At 43.0% G+C, this 20,455-nt stretch overlaps 1 protein-coding gene across 1 annotated transcript in view; it reads left to right on the top strand.

The window, feature by feature from the left end:
• The window catches only part of LOC139181547 (zinc finger protein 630-like), a 38,422-nt gene extending 18,908 nt beyond the window's left edge, over window positions 1–19,514 (top strand). The window contains 2 exon segments of the mRNA XM_070785059.1: window positions 17,919–18,041; window positions 19,080–19,514. Coding sequence (XP_070641160.1) covers window positions 17,919–18,041; window positions 19,080–19,514 — 558 coding nt within the window.
• The last annotated feature ends 941 nt before the right edge of the window (window positions 19,515–20,455 follow it).

The raw sequence follows: 20,455 nt of genomic DNA, 5'->3' as shown, positions 1-20,455 counted from the left end.
AACCAAACAACCCCATTTAGAAATGGGCAGAATAACTGAAAAGGCATTTTTCTGAAGAAGACATGCAAACAGCCAAGTCAATGAAAAGATGCCCAATATTGCTAATCATCATAGAAATGCAAATCAAAACCACAATGAGAGGGACTTCCCTGGTGGTCCAGCAGCTAAGACTCCATGCGCCCAATGCAGGGGGCCTGGGTTCAGTTCCTAGTCAGGGAACTAGATCCCACATGCTGCAACTAAGAGTTCACGTGCCTCAATTAAGAGTTCACATGCCACAACTAAGAGTACACATGGGGCAACTAAAAAGATTTTGCATGCCTTAACGAAAGATTCTGCATGTAGCAATGAAGATTGAAGATCCCATGTACCACAACTAAGACCCAGTGCAGCCAAATAAATAAATATTAAAAAAAACCCAACACTATGAGATATCACCTCACACCTCCCAGAATGGCTATCATCAAAAAGACCACAAACCATAAACATTGGGGGAGGATGTGGAAAAAAGGGTACTTTTGTATATTGTTGGTGGGAGTGTAAATTGGTATAGTCACTGTGGAAAACAGTGTGAAGGTACATCAAAAAAGTAAAAATAGAACAACAATCGACCCAGAAATTCCATTCCTGGGTATATATCTGAAACAAAACAAAAGCATTAATTTGAAAAGATACACACAGCCTAATATGCATGGCACCATTATTTATACTAGCCAAGACATAGAAAGCAACTTAAGTATCTATAAACAGATCATGGATGAAGCTGTGGTATATATATATGTGCATGTGTGTGAGTGACACACACAAGGGAATACTACTCAGTCATAAAAAGAATAAAATCTTGTCATTTGCAACATGAATGGACTTGGTGTGTATTATGTTAGTGAAATAAATCAGACAGAAGAAGACACATACCATATGTTATCACTTATTCACAGGATCTTAAAGAAAACAACAAAGAAATGAGCATAACAACAACAACAACAAAAAACAGATTCACAGATAAACAGAACAAATTAGTGCTTATCAGTGAGGAGAGAAGACAGGAGGGGAAAGATAGGGATAGGAGATTAAGAGATACAAACTGCTATGTATAAAATAAATAAGCAATAAGGACATATTGTACAATACAAAAAACATAGTCATTATTTTGTAATAACATTAAAGGAAGTATAATCTATAAATGGGCTTCCCTGGTGGCTCAGAGGTTAAAGTGTCTGCCTGCAATACAGGAGACCCGGGTTCGATCCCTGGGTCGGGAAGAACCCCTGGAGAAGGAAATGGCAACCCACTCCAGGATTCTTGCCTGGAGAATCCCATGGACAGAGAATCCCATGGACAGAAAAGCCTGGTGGGCTACAGTCCATGGGGTCGCAAAGAGTCGGACACGACTGAGCGACTTCACTCACTTAATCTATAAATACATGGAATCAATTTGTTGTATGTGTGAAATTAATGTATTGTAAATCAATATATCTTGATTTTTACTACCTTTTTGAAAATTATTAAAGTGAAGAGAGCTAGCACCTCTGACACTATAGGATCACCCATCACTCAGGCTGAGAATATGGCATTGGGAGTTTCTCTCAGGAGGGGAGAGCTTTGGGAGTTTCTCTCAGGGCAGGGAGAGTCTGAGGCCAAGAACATTGATTCTTTATACCAGCTGCTGCTGCTGCTGCTCCTAAGTCGCTTCAGTCGTGTCTGACTCTGTGCGACCCCAGAGACGGTAGCCCACGAGGCTCCCCCGTCCCTGGGATTCTCCAGGCAAGAACACTGAAGTGGGTTGCCATTTCCTTCTCCAAGGCATGAAAGTGAAAAGTTAAAGTGAAGTCGCCCAGTCGTGTCCGACTCTTCGCGACCCCATGGTCCGCAGCCTACCAGGCTCCTCCGTCCATGGGATTTTCCAGGCAAGAGTACTGGAGTGGGGTGCCATTCCCTTCTCCGTTTGAGGATGTTAGGAGGTCCAGAAAATATTCGGTTGCTTGAATTATCAACAACAGTAGGTCCCAGTTTTTTTGCTTGCTCCCCTTAACCTGTCTAGAGAGACCCTGAGAGAGCTTACCTCAGACGTGAAGCGGTGCCGAAGTGCCGCTCGACGTCAGGACGAAATCCCACGAGATGTCGTGACGAAATCCCACAGTTCAACCGACCAAGGACAATCAACAAATCAGAACAGTTAGCCAACTTGATCTGGCCAATCGGAGATCAGGAGAGTAGGCGGGGCAAGAGAGGCAGGAATGGGGTCACCTAACGGTTCACTCTCCGGGGACAGGAGTGCCTTTTCAAAGTGGGTGGAAACTTGAAGTTTCCTGCTTGAAGCAGGATTGCCTCCCGCCAAAACTGGCCACTCCCAGTTACGTAGGTCCATTAGCACACATGCTCAGATGTTACCTTTCCATTCAGCTTACCTCTTTCTACCCTCTGCTGTGTGTTTGTTTGGTTTTAATAAATGGTACATCTAGCTTCTCTGGTAGCTCATATGGTAAAGAATCTGGCTGCAATGCAGGAGACCCGGGTTTGATCCCTGGGTCGGGAAGCTCCCCTGCAGAAGGGAATGGCAACCCACTCCAGGATTCTTGCCTGGAGAATCCCATGGACCGACCATGGGGTCGCAAAGAGTCAGACACGACTGAGCGACTAACACTTTCATTTTCAAATGGTATATCCGAGGCAGGCTGCCATCTCAAATCCTTCCCATCAGTCTCCAACTTCCTCAGATATGGGGTCTTTCTTAGGGCATCATATGGCCTTTCTAATAACTCAAGAATTTTAAACTTAAGAAAAAAAAAAAAAAAACTTAAGAAAGCTATGGTACATATACACAATGGAGTATTACTCAGCCATTATAAAGAATACATTTGAATCAGTTCTAATGAGGTGGGTGAAACTGGAGCCTATTACACAGAGTGAAGTAAGCCAGAAAGAAAAAAACCAATACAGTATACTAACGCATATATATGGAATTTGGAAAGATGGTAACAATAACCCTGTATACGAAACAGCAAAAGAGACACTGATGTATAGAACAGTCTTTTGGACTCTGTGGGAGAGGGAGAGGGTGGGATGATTTGGGAGAATGGCATTGAAACATGTATAATATCATATATTAAACGAGTCGCCAGTCCAAAAAAAAAAAAAAAAACTTTTAAATATGTGCTTTTTCTGGAAGATCCAATAACCAGAAACATGCTTTACCCAATACTAATATTTGCAACAGTAGTATTAAAAAGAATATCCTTGTAATTAGGGCTTGCTGTGTCCCTCAGGGGGCTCAGAAGTCACTTTTTCTAGAAAGTCTTTTCTACACCCACCCCCACCCCCCAATAGGTCACCAATACCCCTTGGGCTTTCCATTACATCTCTGATCTAAGTGCCTCCTCCTTCTTAGGGCAAGGAGAACAGGGCAGTAACCCATGTGCTAAACACAAAGCCATTTATGTGCATCATCCCGTTTAATTTTCATCCCCTTGAGTTGAGTAGTGTTATCATTCCTTTTGTGCAGATGCTAAGACTGAGATGCAGAGAGTTAAGCAACTTGGTTACATAATCAGTAGGTAGCAGGGCTGGAGTTCACCCCAAGTTGAATTGAGTCCAAAGCCTGTGCTTTTACTTACTGTTCTGTTGTTCAGTCCCTCAATCAACAGTGTCCGACTCTTTGTGACCCCATGGACTGCAGCGAGCCAGGCTTCCCTGTCCCTCACCATCTCCCTGAGTGCGCTCAAACTAATGTTTGAGTCTGTGACGCCATCCAACCATCTCATCCTCTGTCTTCTCCTTCTCCTCCTGTCTTCAATCTTTCCCCGCATCAGGATCTTTTCCAGAGAGTCAACTCTTCGTATCAGGTGGCCAAAGCATTCTTTCTAGTTAATATTCAGAGTGGATTTCCTTTAGGATTGACTGGTTTGATCTCCTTGCTGTCCAAGGGACTCTAAGAGTCTTCTCCCGCACCACAGTTTAAAAGCATCAATGCTTTGGCATTCAGCTTTCTTTATGGTCCACATCTCACATCCACATATGACTACTGGGAAAACAATAGCTTTGACTAGATGGACCGTTGTTGGCAAAGTGATGTCTCTGCTTCTTAAAATGTTATCTAGCTTTGTCATAGCTTTTCTTCCAAGGAGTAAGCGTCTTTTAATTTCATGGCTACAGTCACGGTCCACAGTGATTTTGGACCCCAAGAAAACATAGTCTGTCACTGTTTCTGTTTCCTCCCCCATCTGTTTGCTGTGAAGTGATGGGACTGGATGCCATGATCTTAGTTTTTTGAATGTTGAGTTTTAAGCCAGCTTTTTCACTCTCCTCTTTCACCCTCATCAAGAGGCTCTTTAGTTCCTATTCACTTTCTGCCATGAGGGTGATGTCATCTTCATACTGAGGTTATTGATATTTCTCCCATCAGTCTTGACTCCAGCTTGAGCTTCATCCAGCCCAACATTTTGCATGATGAATTCTGCATATAAGTTAAATAAGCAAGGTGTCAATATACAACCTTGACATACGCCTCTCCCAATTTTGAAGTAGTCCGTTTTTTTCATGTCTGGTTCTAACTGTTGCTTCTTGATCTGCATACAGGTTTCTCACGAAGTAGGTAAGGTGGCTTGGTATTCCAAAAATTTAAGAATTTTCCACAGTTTGCTGTGATCCACACAGTCAAAGACTTTAGTGTAGTCAATGAAGTATTCAACTTTTTCTGGAATTCCCTTGTTTTCTCTATGATCCAACGGGTGTTGATAATTTGATATCTAGTTCCTTTCTACGTCTTGTCTAAAAGCATCTGGGGCCCACATCTAAACCCTAATACAATCACAAACAGGGCCAGTGACATTGCCTTTCAGCACCTCTTGTTGTCATATCTTGGGACCCCAGCAGGACCCAGACACGGTGCTAAGGTCACCAGTGTATCATTTACTTCCAGCCTTGAATAAAACAAGTCACTGCATACCACCCCCAGAGATGTGACATCAACCACCTGGGAGGCAGCGAAGGATGAGGAACTCTCAGTATCTGCTCAGCCCTCCACACTCCTCATGCTGCAGGGTTTTGTAATGAAGATTTTTTCTTTCTTGATAACAGTAACTTTTCTGCTTTTGCAAAACAAAAAATTTTAAGTTCCTCTTGCATAATTAACTAGATCTTATTTAGAGGATAATTGTAATTCATGTTTCTTAGTTAGAAAAAAATTTTCTGTAGCCTTTTATTTCCTACTATTTTAGCAAGTACTCTAGAGATAATAACTAAATATTGGCCACACTAGCATCCAGGACAAATTTTACCTTCTATTAAACTGAAATTAAATAAAATAGTGAAACTCCTCAATCCTTAGACTGAATAAGCTCACAACCAAGAGCTCAGGTGAACCCTCCCGTCCTTCAGCACATCCAGGGAATCCAGTAGTCAGGGATATTTGCAATCAAGACTTTTGAGACATTTACTGCAGAAGGGAACTGGAGCGTAGAATCACAGAGACCCCCTCTCCCGGGTCCAGCACTTTCACTCTGGGCTTGCACATGAGATAATGAATGAGATTTGTAATCCAAAGGGAGTAGGGGTGGGAACTAGGAATGAGCAGGAAGGAATATTTCTTTGAGTATAGCTTTTTGTGGAGCTTTGACTCTTAGAACCATACTCATGTTTCACAGACTCTAGGGGGAAAATAAGGAAAGTAAGAAAGTGGTTGCAAACTAAATACATTGAAATAAACTAGGGGACTTCCCTGACAGTCTGGTGGTTAAGACTCCATGCTCCCAATGTAGGAGGTGTGGGTCCGATCCCTGGTCAGGGAATTAAGATCCTACACGCTGTGGGGCAAAAAGAAAAACAAAAAACAAACTCCTAGGATGATAGGGGAACCCCAAATGGGATATAAACAGAAATAATGGAACCTAACTGTATTGTGCTGTGTTAAGTTGCTTCAATCGAGTCCAAGTCTGTGTGACCCTATGGACTGTAGCCCATCAAGCTCCTCTGTCTGTGGGGATTCTCCAGGCAAGAATACTGGAGCGGGTTGCCAGGCTCTTCTCCAGGGGATCATACAACCCAGGGATCGAACCGCATCTATTGTGTCTCCTGCACTGGCAAGTGGGTTCTTTACCACTAGCACCACCTACAAATGAATAATAATACCACACCGAAGGGCATGGGGAAGAAAATAACTAACCTAAGTAGATTTGAGAAACAATATTTATTTTGACCAGATACTATAAGGCTCAAAGCAAAAAGAAATGTACACAAATGTAGTTTAGTTAGTAAATTTGTTTTTACATAGCGGTATCTTAGGAATTCTGAAAATACTTTACGTAAAGATTTGAGCAAACAAATAGATCGTAGATAACAAGGGTCATGTTTCTCATTGTCAGAGAAAGGCATTTCAAATGTGGGAAAGAGAGATAAAGCTACAATAAACACTGTGGTCTTGGATTGGAGTCAGAGATATCAGTATGAATCCAAGGGACAGTCTACAAAACAACCTGCCCAAGTTTGAAAAAAATGTCAATGTCATAAAAGATGAAGAAAGGCTAGGTTTAAAAAGACCGAAAGATGTAACAAGTTAAATGCAACACACGATCCTGGACTGCATCTGGGAACAGAAAAAAATTTTTTTTTCTTTTTGCTAATGAGGGCATTATTAGGACTATTGGCACATTTTGAAAAAGATTTACAGGTTAGATAATATTTCCGAATTGGAGTTAATTTCCTGGCCTTGATTTTTATAGTGTGGTTATACAGAAAATAATGTCTGGCTTTTAAGGGAAAATACACTAGTATTTAGGGGCGTGCATGCTAAGTTGCTTCAGTCGTGTCCGACTCTTTGTGACTCTATGGACTGTAGCCTGCCAGGCTCCTCTGTCCATGGGATTCTCCAGGCAAGAATACTGGAATGGGTCGCCATGCCTTCCTCCAGGGGATCTTCCTGATCCAGGGACCTAATGGATGGGTCGCATCTCTTATGTCTCCTGCATTGGCAGGCAGGTTCTTTACCACTAGCGCCACTGATGAAGCCCTATTGAGGGGCATTTATTTACAAATATTTCAGAAGTAAATATAATTACTATTCTTACAACTTTTTCTGTAAGTTTGAAATTATTTCCAAATGAAAAGTTAAATGTAGATTATTGGACCTCACCTTTGACCCACTGGATCAGAAAATCTGGGTCTAGGGCTCAGGAATATGCAATGAAGGATAGGGCTTTGATCTTAATTTCATAAAAGTTCTTAATTTCCAGGGGTTCTGTCATACCTTGTTTCTCACATATTTAAGAGAACTCTTAAAGATGCACAAAGCTTTGTATTAGTATGCTTGGGCTGCCATAACAAAATACCATAGAACGGGTGGCTCAAACAACAGAAATTTATTTTCTCACAATTCTGGGGGCCAGAAAGTCCACGATCAAGGTTCTGGCAGGATTTGGCTTCTGCTGAGAGCTCTCCTCCTGGCTTGCAGATGGTTCCTCTCTTTGTCCTCACATGGTGTCTCATAGAGATCTCTGGTGATCCTGGCTCTTTTCTAGGGACACCAGTTCTATCAGATCAGGGCTCTACCTTTAGAGCCTCATTTAGCCTGTTGTTGTTCAGTCGCTCAGTCGTGTTCTGACTCTGTGACTCCAGGGACTGCCGCACGCCAGGCTTCCCTGTCCTTCACCATCTCCCAGAGCTTGCCCAAACTCATGTCCATTGAGTCAGTGATGCCATCCAACCATCTCGTCCTCTGTCTTCCCCTTCTCCTTCTGCCTTCTATCTTTCCCAGCATCAAGGTCTTTTCCAATGAGTCGGCTCTTTGCATCAGGTGGCCAAAGCATTGGAGATTCAGCTTCAACATCAGTCCTTCCAGTGAATGTTCAGGGTTGATTTCCTCTAGGATGGACTGGTTTGATCTCCTTGCAGTCCAAGGGACTCTCTCTAACACCACAGTTCGAAAGCATCAATTCTTTGGCGTTCAGCCTTCTTTACGGTCCAACTCTCACATCCATACATGACTACCTCCTTAAAGGCCCTATCTCCAATACAGTCACCCAGGGTTTAGACCTTCAACACACAAATTGGCAGGGGAGAGGGACTCAATTCAGTCCACAACTACCACTGTATAACACTACTGAAGTCAAGATATCATTGTAGCTTTAATTAAGACCACACATAAGGTTTTGTGTCCTCTGTTGTCCACATTGAATCTGGGTCTTGGGTCATACTTCTACCATCTATGTCCCTCAGATCTGAACCTTGATCCTGGTCCTCTGTTAACTCTTCCAGTTTTACTGCCACTCAGGTCTGACTTGCACCTGGTTCTCTGTTCAATTTTCTCTGTACACAAGCTTCTGTTAATACTTCTGCCATCAATGAGCCACTTTTGGGGGCATCTAACTTATGTTTCTGTTAAGTAACTATTCCATCATCAGTTCAGTCTGGCATGAAACCCAAACCCAAGTTCTCTTTTTATTTCTTCCTTCATCAATGCCTCTTCTCATCTGTGAATCAAATCCAAGTCTCTTAACACCATTAGTTCCCCTCTCTGATCTGTATATTAAACCCAGATAACAGTTGTAGATTTTACCACCAATGGCCCTCTTTTCTATCTGACTATCTGTTAAATCTTTAATCATCAGTGGCCCTCAGGTTTAATCTCAAACCCAGGGCTCTGTTAAGTATTCCACCACTGTGCACGCATGCTAGGTTGCTTCAGTCATGTCTGACTCTTTGCGACCCCATGGACGTTAGCCTGCTAGGCTCCTCTGTCCATGGGATTCTCCAGGCAAGAATACTGGAGTGAGCTGCCATTTCCTTCTTCAGGGGATTCTACCACCAGTGTACCTATACTCTAGACCTTAAACCTGGGTCTGTGTTAACCTATCCACAATCAATACTCCTGTGATCTTGGTCTAGAGTCTCTACTGAGGTTTCCACCAATTTTCTTTGTCTGGTCTTGAACCTAAGCCTTTGAAACAATTCTGACATAACAGCCTGAGCCCTTCATTGATGCCCATCTGGTTTGAATTCAAACCTGATCTACTACCAGTTGTCTCCCCCTAGGAATACCCTGTGTCTCAATCAAATTTTCCACCACCATCGACCCTTTGGTTTGACCTCAAAATTAGGCATTATGGTAGACAGAATAATGGTCTCCCAAAGATGTCCATGTCCTAATCCTTGGCTTTGCTTTCTTACATGGGTGGAGCTAGTGGTAAAGAATCTGCCTGCAAATGCAGGAGACATAGGAGATGTGGGTTCGATCCCTGAGTCGGAAAGATCCCCCGGAGGAGGAAATGGCAACCCACTCCAGTATTCTTGCCTGGAGAATACTATGGACAGAGAAGCCTGGCGGGCTACAGTCCATAGGGTTGGGCATGACTGAAGTGACTGAACACGCATGCAGATGTGATTAAGAATCTTGAGATGGGAAGATTATTGTGGATTATCCAGATGGGTCACAAGGCCCCTAATAACAGAGAGGGAGGAGTGGCAGAGTCAGAAAAAGAGGTGAGATGATAGAAACAGAAGGTCACAGTCAAAGAAAGATTTAAAGATGCTATACTGCTGGCTTTGAAGATGGGAGAAGGGGTCTTGAGCTAAGGAAGATGGAAAAAGCAAGAAAATGGATTCTCCCTAGAGCCTCCAGAGGGAGTATAGCCCTGCTGACACCTTGATTTCAGCTCAGTAAAACCCATTTTGGACTTCTGACCTACAGAACTACAGTTCTGACCTACAGAAGTGTAACGTAATAAACTTGTGTTGGTTTAAGCCACGTAGTCAAAGCTATGGCGTTAAGCCAACATAAGTTTGTCGTAATTTGTTACAGCACCGATAGGAAAATAATATAGGCATCTTTGAAATGTTCCACCATTGATGCCCATCTGGTCAACACTCAAACCAGGTCCTTGCTAACTCTTCCGTCATCCGTGACCGTTTGTGTGACCTCAAATCCCAGTCACCGTTAGCTATTCCACCATCACAATCCCTTTATGTGTCCTCCAACCTGGGCCTCTTTTAATTTTTTCCAACCTGAATGAATTTCTGATTTTACCTTGAACTCAGGAATCTGTTATCTATTCCACCAGTAATGGGTTCTGATCTAGATGTAGGATCTAGGATGTTGAGGGTAGTTAACAGTCCCCTTGTGTCTACATATTACCCAAGGAGGTAATATACAGAGGTCTGTTCTTGGAGGTCTGTTCACTTTTTCACTATCAGGGCAATTTATGCATGAATCTTTTCTCAAGCCTGTTAACTCTTTCCCTATTGTTGCTCCCTGGGGTCTGTACAATGACTACAGGCCTCAGTTAAATCCTCCCCATCTGTGCTCCTTTGACGTGTACGGAAAATCAAGCATCTGCTAACTCTTCCATTGTTAGTGCCTCTCCTCCTATGTGCATTAACCCCAGCCCTCATTTAATGCTTCTGTCATAAGTGCTCATTACTTGTAAGCTTAAAGTCGGTTCTTGGTTGACTCTTTCACCATCATTGCCCCTTTGGCATAGGTTGTGAATTGTGGGTCATTGTTAACTACACCACTATTAATGTTTCTCTGATATATCTCAAATTTGGGTCTAAGGTAACATTTCCATTTCCAAAGCCTCTCTGGAAGGACTTTGGAACTGGGCCAACATTCCACTATCAGGGCCCTTCTGGTTTGACTTTGAAAGCGAGGCTTTTGTTGTTTTCTTCACCCATGCACCCTGTTAGAGGTCTTGAATCCTAGGACATTCTTAAATACTATACCACCAGTGTTAGTCACTCAGTTGTGTCTGACTCTTTGCGACTCCATGGACTGTAGCCCGCTAGGCTCCTATGTCCAAACGATTTCTCCAGGCAAGAATACTGGAGTGAGTGGCCATTCCCTTCACCAGGAAATCTTTCCCACCCAGGGATTGAATCCAGGTCTCCTGCACTGCAGGCAGATTCTTTACCATCTGAGTCACCCCTTGGTGGCTTGCTTGCTTCCTTAAGCGAGCCTCAATATAGAACCTATGCCTTTCTTAATTATACAGTCCCGCTCTTGGCCAACCTCAATCTAGCCCTTTGTTACATTTTCTAAAATCAATGCCCCTTAGGGTTTACTTTGAACCTCTATTAAATTCTTTTGACTTTGATAGGAACTGCAAAATGCTGCTTCTGCCCACTTTAAGTGACGCGGGCAGTAAGTCCAGGCTGTGAGTGACAGGAGTGGGCGGGACCCTCTGTGTTCGAAGGAGCCCATGGCAGACTGTGAGTGACAGGAGCGGGCGGACCCTGACCTGGGGAAGGAGCAATAGGACGCAGGAGGGCGAGGACGCTAGGCAAGGAGTGGTGCGCGAGGAGTGTAGTCTAAGCACCTAAATGAATACAAACATTGTGTCAAAGTACTCTTCACTTTCTCCAGACGCTCTAGAAAGGAGGCTTCTGCAGAGCAGTCTCTCAGGCCTTGATTCCACTATCCCGCGTTAGCATTACCCGCCTCGCCGCCGGTTCCCACAGAACAGCCTAATCGGCCGCATCTCCACGCCTTTGCTCTGGCGGTGACTCAGCTCAGGGCCGGGAACACCCATTCTTCCTCCCAGGACAGTCGCGGCCGTTCGGAGCCTCACACTGCTTTCAGAGCACCAAGTGCAATTATCTTGCCTCTGAAATTCCACGAGGACTGCCCGGACTCAACAACACATATATCGTCTGGCTGGAATGGCAGTCCCCAGAAGTCGTGGGGGGCACTATCCATTTCCCGGTTCACAAGCAAGTTGCTGTCGCAGAGCGAGTGATGCTATTTTTGTTACTGGCAGAGCTGGGCTCCGCAGCTGGTTCTGAGTGGGCGGAAGATAAGATGATACGCCATCCAGACAAGGGAGTTTCAAGGGATGTTGTGCCCTTTTGTGCAAACGGGGAGCCAAGCCTGGCTTGGGAAGATTCTGGGTCCTGATTGCAGAGCCAAAGTGAGGGGCCCAGCTGAGTGATGGGCATCTGTGTGGACAGCGATGGGGCATGTGGAAGGACTAATGAGGGGTCCTTTGGACTGAATGATGTGAACAACAGTGATAGGGGAGTCTGGAGGATCAGGCATAACGATGCGTGGGATATGTGATAGGGAGTTTAATGGGGATAAGTTAGGGGGATTTGTTAGGTGAGAATTGCTGTCTGTAGGGTGAATGATCGGAGAAGGCGATGGCACCCCACTCCAGTACTCTTGCCTGGAAAATCCCATGGATGGAGGAGCCTGGTAGGCTGCAGTCCATGGGGTTCCTAAGAGTCGGACACGACTGAGCGACTTCACTTTCACTTTCATGCCTTGGAGAAGGAAATGGCAACTCACTTCAGTGTTCTTGCCTGGAGAATCCCAGGGACGGGGGAGCCTGGTGGGTTGCCATCTATGGGGTCGCACAGAGTCGGACACGACTGAAACGACTTAGCAGCAGCAGCAGTAGCAGGGTGAATGCTGGGATTTCAAGGGGTGAGCAAAGGAGGTCTATAGGGTGAGTGAAAGGGACTTGGGATGAGTGATGGAGGGTCTGTTTCGGGAAAGTGATGGGGGGCCTGTGAGGTGAGCAATAGGAGGTCTATAAGATGAGTGGTGAGGTTCTATGGGGACAGGAATGGGAATGTGTAGGGATGTCATGTTGCGATTCTTTGGGACCAGGTGGCTCTTTTAGACCAATAGTAAATACATCCATTAATAAACAAAAATCCCCGCCCTTGTGGTTTCAGCATTCCAGTGGAAGAGTCAGTCACGGAAGTTTTGATTTATTTTCCCTGATGACTACCTTTTCATATATGCATTGATTACTTGGAGATCCTATTTTGTGAGGTGCCTAGTCAGATCTTTAGCTCATTTTTATTTTGCATCCCTTGCTTTTTCCTTATTGGTTTGTAGGAGTTGGTTTCATATAGTCGGATACCACTCTTTTACTTGTGATATGTGTTTTGCAACTATCTCCTTAATTTTTGGCTTCTCTTTTCCTTATGTGGCTTTGAATACCAAAGAAATTCTCACACTGTTAAGGACGTTCTAGGACCTGGAACAGATTTCCCAACCTGGGGATCTGACAAAGGGACTTAGAACCCCCAGGGAATTTGACTCTAGAGGCCAGTGTGATTTGATTACAGAACTTCCACAGGACTGGGGAAACAGACTCTGGGAGGGCACAAAGAAAACCTTGTGCACACCAGGAGCAGTGTCCCCACAAGAGACTGAGCCAGACTTGCCTGTGAGTGTCCAGGAGTCTCCAGCGGAGGTGTGGATCAACAGTGGCCTGCTGTGGGGTCAGGGAAACTGAATAAAACAGTGGGTACATAAGTCCTTTTGAAGGAGGTTACCATTACCATAGTTTGGCCTCAAGCCAAACAACATGGAGGGAACACAGCTCCACCCATCAACAGAAAACTGGATTTAAGATTTACTGAGCATGGCCCTGCCCATCAGAACAAGACCCAGACTCCTCCACAGTCAGTCTCTCCCATCAGGAAGCTTCCAGAAGCCTCTTATCCTTATCCATCAGAGGGCAGACAGAATGAAAACCACAATCACAGAAAACTAACCAAACTGGTCACATGAATTGCAGCCTTGTTTAACCCAATGAAGCAATGAGCCATGCCCTGTAGGGCTACCCAGGATGGACGGGTCATGGTGGAGAGTTCTGACAAAACGTGGTGCACTGGAGAAGGGACCGGCAAACCACTTCAGTATTCTTGCCTTGAGAACCCCATGAATAGTATGAAAAGGCAAAAAGATAGGACACTGAAAGATGAACTCCCCAGGTCAGTAGGTGCCCAATATGCTACTGGAGGCCAGTGGAGAAATAACTCCAGAAAGAATGAAGAGACGGAGCCAAAACCAAAAACAATACCCAGTAGTGGATGTGACTGGTGATGGAAGTAAATTTCGATGCTGGAAAGAACAATATTGCATAGGAACCTGGAATGTTAGGTCCATGGATCAAAATAAATTGGAAGTGGTCAAACAGGAGATGGCAGGAGTGAACATCGACATTTTAGGAATTAGTGAACTAAAATGGACTGGAATGGGCGAATTTAGTTCAGATGACCGTAATATCCACTACCATGGGCAAGAATTCCTTAGAAGAAATGGGAAAAAGTGAAAGTGAAGTCGCTCAGTCGTGTCCGACTCTTTGCGACCCCATGGACTGTAGCCTTCTCCATCCATGGGATTTTTCCAGGCAAGAATACTGGAGTGGATTGCCATTTCCTTCTCCAGGAGATCTTCCTGACCCAGGCTCCCGCATTGTAGGCAGATGCTTTACCGTCTGAGCCACCAGAGAAGAAGAAATGGAGTAACCCTCATAGTCAACGAAAGAGTCTGAAATGCAGTACTTGGGTGCAATCTCAAAAATGACAGAATGATCTCTGTTCGTTTCCAAGGCAAACTATTCAGTATCACAGTAATCCAAGTCTATGCTCCAACCACTGATGCTGATGAAGCTGAAGTTGAACGGTTCTATGAAGACCTAACAAGACCTTCTAGAAATAACACCCCAAAAAAAAAAAAAGATGTCTTTTCATCATAGGGGACTTGAATGCAAAAGTAGGAAGTCAAGAGATACCTGGAGTAACAGGCAAACTTGGCCTTGGAGTACAGAATGAAGCAGGGGAAAAGCTAACAGAGTTTTGCCAAGAGAATGCACTGATCATAGCAAACACTCTCTTTCAACAACACAAGAGAAGACTCTACACATGGACATCACCAGATGGCCAATACCAAAATCAGATTGATTTTTTTTTTTTTAAAGATGGAGAAGCTCTGTACAGTCTGCAAAAACAAGACCAGGAGCTGACTTTGGCTCAGATCGTGAACTCCTTATTTCAAAATTCTTTGATATACAATAGTAAGAATTATAATAAGAATATTCACATCTACTGTGTGCCAGGCACCATTATAATAAATTCTAATGGAATTAACTCATCTAATATACCCAGAAATGCTTTGTGCTAGGTCCTATTATTATCCCCATTTTTCAGATGAATAGACTGAGGTGCAGCTAGTACATGGTCTAGACAGAACTCTAAAGCAGTGAAGTCATAAATAAGGGAACAACCTTATAAAAATTTCTTTGCATATTTGTATAGGTCAAATTCTTAGACGTAAGTATGCTAGATTAGGGAGCAAGCATATTTAAAATGTAAAGAGTATTTCTTAAATTCTATTTTGATATTGTATAATCAGCTTCTACATGTAGTTAAAAATCGTTTACAAGGAGGGCCACTTCCCAATATTTTATCCACTACCAGATAGCATCAGTGTTTTTCATGCTTGTTGTTTTTAAGGTTGAACGTTATATCTTCTTTTCATCTGCTTTTCTTTAATGATTAAATGAGCATCAGCATCTTTTCACGTTTGTATTCGCCATTTTGTGTTTCCCTGTAAATCTTCCATTCCCTTCTTTGTCTTTTGCTTATTGCTTTCTAACAGCTAGAAACACAAGCTGGAATCAAGATTGCCGGGAGAAATATCAATAACCTCAGATATGCAGATGACACCACCCTTATGGCAGAAAGTGAAGAGGAACTCAAAAGCCTCTTGATGAAAGTGAAAGTGGAGAGTGAAAAAGTTGGCTTAAAGCTCAACATTCAGAAAACGAAGATCATGGCATCCGGTCCCACCACTTCATGGGAAATAGATGGGGAAACAGTGGAAACAGTGTCAGACTTTATTTTTCTGGGCTCCAAAATCACTGCAGATGGTGACTGCAGCCATGAAATTAAAAGACGCTTACTCCTTGGAAGAAAAGTTATGACCAACCTAGATAGCGTATTCAAAAGCAGAGACATTACTTTGCCAACAAAGGTCCGTCTAGTCAAGGCTATGGTTTTTCCTGTGGTCATGTATGGATGTGAGAGTTGGACTGTGAAGGAGGCTGAGCGCCGAAGAATTGATGCCTTTGAACTGTGGTGTTGGAGAAGAGTCTTGAGAGTCCCTTGGACTGCAAGGAGATCCAACCAGTCCATTCTGAAGGAGATCAGCCCTGGGATTTCTTTGGAAGGAATGATGCTAAAGCTGAAACTCCAGTACTTTGGCCACCTCATGCGAAGAGTTGACTCATTGGAAAAGACTCTGATGCTGGGAGGGATTGGGGGCAGGAGGAGAAGGGGACGACAGAGGATGAGATGGCTGGATGGCATCACTGACTCGATGGACGTGAGTCTGAGTGACCTCCGGGAGTTGGTGATGGACAGGGAGGCCTGGCGTGCTGCCATTCATGGGGTCGCAGAGAGTCGGACACGACTGAGTGACTGATCTGATCTGAATATGAATTTTGAAGTACACATTAAAACTTTTTTCTGGCTAGGTGGGGATTTATCTCTCAACCTTTTTGTCGGTTCTCACTAGAATGCAAGCTCCTCGAGGGAAGGTATTTTAACCAGGTTTCTTTCCTATTGTATCCCCTGTCCTTAGACATTGCCTGGTATTCAGCAGGTGCTCAATAACTGCTTGTTGAGTGGATGAATGCGTTTTTCACTTAACAATATATTTTAGAGATTGTTGCATGTGAATCTATGTAGTTTCCTTACTGCTTTTTATGACTCCATATGGTATTTCCTCGTGGGGATTGAAGCATAATTGATTCATCCAACCCCCCATGAGGCTGTTTACATGCTTTTGCTACTATAAACAGTACTATAGTGCAATATCTTCACATGTGCTATTTTGCTCATGTCTATGAGTATTTATATAAAATAATTTCTAGAAATGGAATTGCTAGTCAGAGGATATGTACATGTAGAATTATGATGAATATTGCCGAATTAATTGCCCTTAAAATATATTGTACTAGCGTATACCCACAATTTGAGTGTGCTTGACATTTTCACCAACTCAGTGACTTATCAAACTTCAATCTTCAATAAAATATAAAGGAAATGTGATGTCTTCTTTTAATTTGCATTTCTCTTCATGCAAATAAAGCCAAGCATCATTTTACATGCTTAGGATCAATTTGCATCCTCTTTTTTGTGAATTGGTAGTCCTGTCCTTTGACTATTTTTTTAAGTTAAGTTGTTGGTCTTTTTATTCTTGCTTTGTAGGAGCTCTCTCACTCTGCTGAGGACATTAACTTTTGTCCATCCTGTGTGCTGTGCCCATATCTTCTCTCCAGTTCATTGCTTGTTCTTTGAGCTATGATATATTTTGCCATGCAGTATAGAAAGTAGTCAAATTTATCAGTTTTCCTTTGTGGCACCTGTGTTTTGTAGCATGCTTTGTTAGAAGAGTCTTCTCCACTTTAAAATCATTTTATATATATATATATATATATATATATATATATATATTTAAAGCAAATCCGTCTCTCCTGTCTTTATTTTATGGCTTCCCTTTTTCTTTGTTTAAACTTTTGTTAGATCTAATTTTTTTTTTATGGGTACAGAATTAAATAGAGAATTCAACTTTACATTTCTTTCTGATAACTGCCCAGTTTTGAGTAATTTATCTTTTCTATACTTATTTGAAGTGCTACCTTTATTATGTATTAAATTTTCCACTTTTATTTGCATCTATTTTTAGGCTGTCTTGGAGAAGGAAATGGCAACCCACTCCAGTATTCTTACCTAGAGAATCCTGTGGACAGAGGAGCCTGATGGGCTGCTGTCCATAGGGTCCACAGAGTTGGACACGACTGAAGCGACTTAGCATGCATGCATGCATTGGAGAAGGAAATGGCAACCCACTCCAGTGTTCTTGCCTGGAGAATCCCAGGGACAGAGGAGCCTGGTGGGCTGCCATCTATGGGGTCGCACAGAGTTGGACATGACTGAAGTGACTTAGCAGCAGTGGCGGCGGCAGCTTAGGCTCTCTACTCTGTCCTGCTAACTATTCTTGCTAATGGCAGGGTTTCACATTCTTTTTCTCATTAACTATGCTACACAAAGTACAAAGTAGGCATCCTACAGGTATTGCTGTGGTAAAAATGATCAGAATGAGCAGATTGTACAGGAATATGCTGTTACAGGAACCAGTGACATTTGAGGATGTGGCTGTGGACTTCACCCAGGAGGAGTGGCAGCAGCTGGCCCCTGCTCAAAAGACCCTACACAGGGATGTAATGCTGGAGATCTATAGCCACCTGGTCTCTGTGGGTAAGGGAAAATTCTCTGTATAACAATGAGTGAAATCCTCTTCATCTTTCAGAAATGTCAAGACCATGACCTTTACGATTTTTTACAAACAGGATGTTTTATCATTTCAGTTTTTTATGTTTATATTTTTGCTATATTTGGAATTGATTTTTGAGAGTTAAAGATCTATCTTTGCTGGGAGTTCCCTTTTTTCTCCTCATGAGTTTCTGAGCTGCCAAGACCAAGGTGATTGTAATTTTTCCTTAACAGGGTGTTCATATTTAAAACTAGACATAATCTCCAAGTTGGAACATGGAAAGGACCCGTGGACTATAGAGAGTGAGTTGTCAAGGTGGACCTATTCAGGTAAGTGAGAATTGGGGAAATGGCTTATAGAACATTTTCTTCTTCCCTGACATGAGTGGCTTCCTCTCTTCCTTAAAATTTGTTAGTCCTCCTTTTTAATATCCATCAGCCTCCTTCTTAGAATGTCTGTTCATTCCTGTTTTCTTTTTGGTGTCTATTTTACCTTTCTCTTCTTTCAGGTAGAGAGAAAAGCTCTGATTCTTGTCAGCAGATCATTTCTGGGGAACTTTCATTTCAAATGGAGATACTGGAAAGAGCCCCAAAGGATAATTCATTGTGCTCTGTCTTTAAAGTCTGGTATATTGATGGTCAGCTAGATAGATATCGAGGAAACCAAGGCAGCGTTTTGAGGCAGATCACCGTCTTCAGCCATGAAACAATGACCAAGAAGAGAGGCCCTAAATGTAATGTATTTGGAAAAAATATTCAGTGGATGCATAGACCTTGATCCTTCAAGTAAAACACTCCATCACTTTGATTCATGTGAAAAGAGCTCGAAATCTAATTTAGACTCACTGACTTGTAATAGGAGCTATATAAGAAAGAACCCCATTGAGAGATTTGGATGTGGGAAACCACTTAGCTATAGTTCATTTTGTTCAGTGCCTGAGAAAATTCACATTGGAATGAAATCCCATGCACACAGTCAATGCGAAAAAGTTATAAATCATAAGCAAGCCCATATTCAGTATAAGAAAGTTCAAGTTGGGGAGAAACAAAATGTTTGTAGTGTGTGGGGGAAGGGCTTTATTAAGAAGTCACAGCTTGTTATACATCAAAGAGTTCATACTAGGGAGAAACTGTATGTATGTGGAGATTGTGGAAGAGCCTTCATTGAGAAATCACACCTCACTGTGCATCAGAGGATTCACACTGGGGAGAAATCCTATGAATGTTCTGAGTGTGGGAGGGCCTTCCCCCAGAAGTCTCTCTTCATTGTTCATCAGAGAGTCCACATTGGAGAGAAACCTTATGAATGTTTGGAGTGTCAAAAGGCCTTCTCCCAGAAGACACATCTCATTATACATCAGAGAGTTCATACCAGAGAGAAGCCCTTTGGATTCAGTGAGTGTGGTAAGCTAGTGGAGGTGATGGAATTCCAGTTGAGCTATTTCAAATCCTAAAAGATGATGCTATGAAAGTGCTGCACTCGATATGCCAGCAAATTTGGAAAACTCAGCAGTGGCCACGGGACCGGAAAAGTCAGTTTTCATTCCAATCCCAAAGAAAGGCAATGCCAAGGAATACTCCACCTACTGCACAATTGCACTCATCTCACACTCTGGTGTATGATAAGAGGTGACTTCTGAGAGAAGGCTTTTCCACATTCTGTACATGCATAAGGTGATGGTAATGTGGTAATATAAAAGTAATGCTCAAAATTCTCCAAGCCAGGCTTCAGCAATACGCGAACCATGAACTTCCAGATGTTCAAGCTGGTTTTAGAAAAGGCAGAGGAACCAGAGATCAAATTGCCAACATCCGCTGGATCATTGAAAAAGCAAGAGAATGCCAGAAAAACATCTACTTCTGCTTTTTTTACTACGCCAAAGCCTTTGACTGTGTGGATCACAATAAACTGTGGAAAACTTTTAACAGATAGGAATACCAGACCGCCTGACCTTCCTCTTGAGAAATCTGTATGCAGGTCAGGAAGCAACAGTTAGAACTGGACATGGAACAACAGGCTGGTCCCAAATAGGAGAAGGAGTACGTCAAGGCTGTGTATTGTCACGCTGCTTATTTAACTTATATGCAGAGTACATCATGAGAAGCGCTGGGCTGGATGAAGCACAAGCTGGACTCAAGATTGCTGGGAGAAATATCAATAACCTCAGATATGCAGATGACATCACCTTTATGGCAGAAAGTGAAGAAGAACTAAAGAGCCTTTTGATGAAAGTGAAAGAGAAGAGTGAAAATGTTGGCTTAAAGCTCAACATTCAGAAAACTAAGATCATGGCATCTGGTCCCATCACTTCATGGCAAATAGATGGGGAAACAGTGGAAACAGTAGCTGACTTTATCTTTTGGGGGGCTCCAAAATCACTGCAGATGGTGACTG

The sequence above is a fragment of the Bos indicus genome, chromosome X, assembly GCF_029378745.1.
Source record: "Bos indicus isolate NIAB-ARS_2022 breed Sahiwal x Tharparkar chromosome X, NIAB-ARS_B.indTharparkar_mat_pri_1.0, whole genome shotgun sequence".
Classification (NCBI taxonomy): Eukaryota; Metazoa; Chordata; class Mammalia; order Artiodactyla; family Bovidae; genus Bos; species Bos indicus.
Note: the sequence above shows the minus strand (reverse complement) of the source record. Positions and strands in the feature narration are given on the sequence as shown.